Genomic DNA, 4,237 nt, shown 5'->3' with positions numbered 1-4,237 from the left:
AAATTACCATATTCACAAAATAAAATGATCGCATTTGTAAAAGTATAAAACTACATAAACATCATCTAAAGCAGGCATTCGATAGAGATCTACTTCCCATGCGAGGTGCATTCATAATCCATCGCTTTTTTTAAATAGGTCAAACATACTAAAATTACTTTCATTCATCGAAGACTTCCACCAAGCATACGGTAAAAAAAAAAAAAATTGGACAAAATACCATACTGTAAATACTTTTTCTTAAATAATTTTCGTTTAAATGATCTCGTAACTTTTTCGTTTTCCAATATTATTCTTAAGCGGCATTATTCGATGTTTAAAGTCCTACAAAATTTTGTAGAGTTCACGAGGAAAAATTACGAAGTTACGAGTTCATCAAACAATATCAATTATATTAACAACTTTTTGTGTCGTCATGACAACAAGATACGAGATTTCATATATTCCACCATCTTGGATTTAATTTCGATGGTTACTGCATTCGTTCTTGAATCTGTTGGGCTTGGTAGAAATGACCTGCGGCTCCAGCTGCTATGGGCTGAGGAACAGCGTAAGTGTATGCAGCTGGGACGTATCCATTTGTAGTTGCCGATGTGTAGGGATACGCTTCGTACCCGCTTGCAGCATACTGTTGCGCATAAGCTGAAGAGTAGTCGATGGCATATTGGGAAGCAGCTGTTGGTGATAAAGGCGATTGGGGAACGGCTAGAACTCCTCCTCCTGGTGCAGCAACGTAAGCTGATGGATACACGTACTGTGGATACCTGAAATGGATAAGAAGAGGACATTTTGAATAAATTGCTTTCTAATTTCCGAAAATGACACAAATTACTTGAAACTATGCCTTTACAATTACTATAACTATTACCAATGCCTTTACAATTACTATGACTCTAAAAAATGCCTTTACAATTACCCTTATCAAATTACTCGAAACAATGCCTTTACAATTACTCTGATCAATTCCTGTACAATTACTCTTAACAATGTTTTACAATTACCCTAAACAATGCCTTTACAATTACCCTTATCAATTACTCTGAGCAATTACTCTTTACAATTACCCTTTCAGTTACTTGAAACAATTCCTTTACAATTACTCTGATCGATTACTCTATACAATACTTTTACAATTACCCTTAACAATGTTTTTACAATTACTATGAACAATAAGCCTTAACAATTAATAACAATTAATCTACACAATGCCTTTACAATTACCTCTAACAATCAATGACAATTACAATTACTCTGAACAATGCCTTAACAATTACTCTTTACAATAACTCTAAACAATGCCTTAACAATTAATAACAATTACTCTTTACAATTACTCTAAACAATGACTTAACAATTAATAACAATTACTCTTTACAATTACTCTAAACAATGACTTAACAATTAATAACAATTACTCTTTACAATTACTCTAAACAATGCCTTAACAATTAATAACAATTACTCTTTACAATTACTCTAAACAATGACTTAACAATTACTCTTTACAATTACTCTAAACAATGCCATAACAATTACTCTTTACAATTACTCTAAACAATGCCTTAACAATTAATAACAATTACTCTTTACAATTACTCTAAACAATGCCTTTACAATTACCCATAACAATTACTCTGAAACTTACCCTTAACAATTACTCTGAAAAATTACCCTCAACAATGCCTTTATAAAAGTCTGTTGGGTTCGTAAATAAAAAAGATAATTTCATAGTTAAATGGAAACAGTAATTAAAAGTTGATGTATTCTAGGTGTTGATGATAATTTATCTAATGAGAAAACATGCTTTATCAATTAATCAAGGTTTTTCTCATTATTTTTACCGTATTTTGTCTAGTGTAACATAATGCATTATTTTTTTCAGAGAGAAAGGTCACAATCGAAAGTTAATAAAAATGGAATTACTGAATGAGAAGGTCCTAAAAAAATCAATTCAAATATGTAAAAATTTAAATAAACCAAGCACTATTAATCCGAACTGCAAAACGAATGTACTAATGAACTTTACATGAGGAAGTATATCAATTATAAGTGAGTAACTATTTCATAATGAAAAGTGGTATCAGGTGTCTAGAAGAGTAAGCATACCCTGCCTGTCACAACCCCTCATATGAGGAAGTATATCAATCTTAAGTGAGTAAGTATTTTATAATGAAAAGTGGTATCAGGTGTCTAGAAGAGTAAGCCTTCCCTGCCTGTCACAACCGCTCATATGAGAAAGTATATCAATCTTAAGTGAGTAAGTATTTCATAATGAAAAGTGGTATCTGGTGTCTAGAAGAGTAAGCATACCCTGCCTGTCACAACCGCTCATATGAGGAAGTATATCAATCTTAAGTGAGTAAGTATTTCATAATGAAAAGTGGTATCAGGTGTCTAGAAGAGTAAGCATACTGCCTGGATCCAAATCCGTTATAATTGCTTTTTGTATTTTGTTGGATTTTGATTTGATTTTATCATATCTTTTCAAAGATATTTTTGAGGGTATCCATTTTTAAGTCCAAGTTTTAAACCTTAAGGCTACTATGATAAGAGCACACTTTAAAAATGGATACCTCCTAAAAATGCTATTCTACTTAAAACCTTTAACAAATAGGTCAGTGGTCTGACTGAAACTCTGAGTAACAACATGTTTCAGGTTCTGTTTTAAATCATGCAAATTTTTTACTCGAATCACAATCCCTCAAATAGGCAAAGGCGTAGCCATATATATTATTACATAACAAGTTTCCTTTTCGCCTATTTGGATTTCAAAATGGCTGTCATCTTAGTATAAAAAAAAATTAATAAGAAATATTTCATAGGTATTGATTGAATTATAGCAGACTTGTTTCCCGTCGATTATAGATTGGATTAACAAGTCTTTTAATCCTATATCAAAGGCTTCAGGTTATAAAAGATCTTGTCTTCCAGCCCTGTTTTGTCAGATTTTTCTTTCTTTAAGTGTTTTCTTTGATTGAAGATCTTTATTTTTGCACCCAATAACCTTTGTGAAATCTTATCTAAAAGGAAGTTAGCCTGAAAACTTTTCACGTTTGGTGCCCTTTTAAATCAAACCTTTTTTACTGTTATCTGAAACGTTTGGTGCCCTTTTTTTAGTCCAATCTTGCCCTGTTAACCTTTTTGAGATCTTTTGCTATAATTTGAAACCTTTAGAGACCTTTTTAAATCCAACCTTGCCCTGTTAACCTTTTTAAGATCTTTTTGCTGGTATATAAAACCTTTGGAGACCTTTTTAAGTCCCTTCTTGCCCTGTTAACCTTTTTGAGATCTTTTGCTGGTATATAAAACCTTTGGAGACCTTTTGAAGTCCCTTCTTGCCCTGTTAAACTTTTTGAAACCTTTTTGCTGCTATTTGAAACCTTTGGTGCCCTTTGAAGTTATGAGTTGCTCTGTTAACTTCATACTGAACTGGGACACCAATAGCAAGCTTTAGTGACGGAGGCAGCAGGCTTTAACTCTGCCAGAGCCCTCTGTTGTTCAGGCACTCTTATCAAGACCTTTATGTGTTTAGTCTGAAACTTTTTTTTGTGTTTTTTGTAAAATCTTATATACTCTTACAGCAATCAAGTTGAATTTTTCAGGCCAGAAAAAGTAAAGATTTTCGGATTACCATTTTAGGCAGATTTTTAATTATGGAAAGTAACAGGTGAATAGACTTCATATCTCACCTGTTCAGTCCCCCAATTCTTACACAAACACCTTCATTTCTTTGATATACTTGTTAATGGTTCAAATATATCTTTAATTGGTCTAGTGTTATTTATGAGGCCTGATTAGGGAAAATTCTATAGTGTGCTCTCTTTCTTGGAGTTAAAAAAAGTGTCTAGTCGTTTGGATGGGACAATAAACCGAGGACCCGTGTGCTACAGGCTGTGCACGTTAAAGATCCCTCGACAGTTGGAAATCAATAAAGAGTAGGCTAATGCCACTGTCCTGGCAAAATTTCCCTCATAGCACACTGCATGGTGTTACCCGTCTTCATTAGCCCACATGGTGCAGAAAAGTAAGATGTAAAACTCCATTCATTTCATTTTATTTTTAGGAGGATGAAATAGGTTGGGGCCCATTTTTTGATATAAGCTCTGCTCCAGAGACCCCTCTGTAAGTCAATTCAATGCCTGTTAAGATGGGAGCCGCCTTAAGAGGAGGGGTCCGTGGATTTGGTTCAACCAGTTCAACCATATGGTAATTAAGCCACTGGGAAAAGCAGACCTGT

General features: G+C 33.5%; 1 protein-coding gene across 1 annotated transcript; it reads right to left on the bottom strand.

Annotated features, from left to right (window-relative positions):
• Positions 1-472: 472 nt before the first annotated feature.
• On the bottom strand, positions 473-4,013 carry LOTGIDRAFT_155962 (hypothetical protein; the record flags this gene model as incomplete). The annotated part of the gene is made up of 2 exons (XM_009068458.1): positions 473-764; positions 3,994-4,013. The coding sequence occupies 2 exons, from the start codon at positions 4,011-4,013 to the stop codon at positions 473-475; spliced, it is 312 nt and encodes a 103-aa protein (XP_009066706.1).
• Positions 4,014-4,237: the final 224 nt, after the last annotated feature.

This window comes from Lottia gigantea (genome assembly GCF_000327385.1).
Source record: "Lottia gigantea unplaced genomic scaffold LOTGIsca_9, whole genome shotgun sequence".
Classification (NCBI taxonomy): domain Eukaryota; kingdom Metazoa; phylum Mollusca; class Gastropoda; family Lottiidae; genus Lottia; species Lottia gigantea.
Note: the sequence above shows the minus strand (reverse complement) of the source record. Positions and strands in the feature narration are given on the sequence as shown.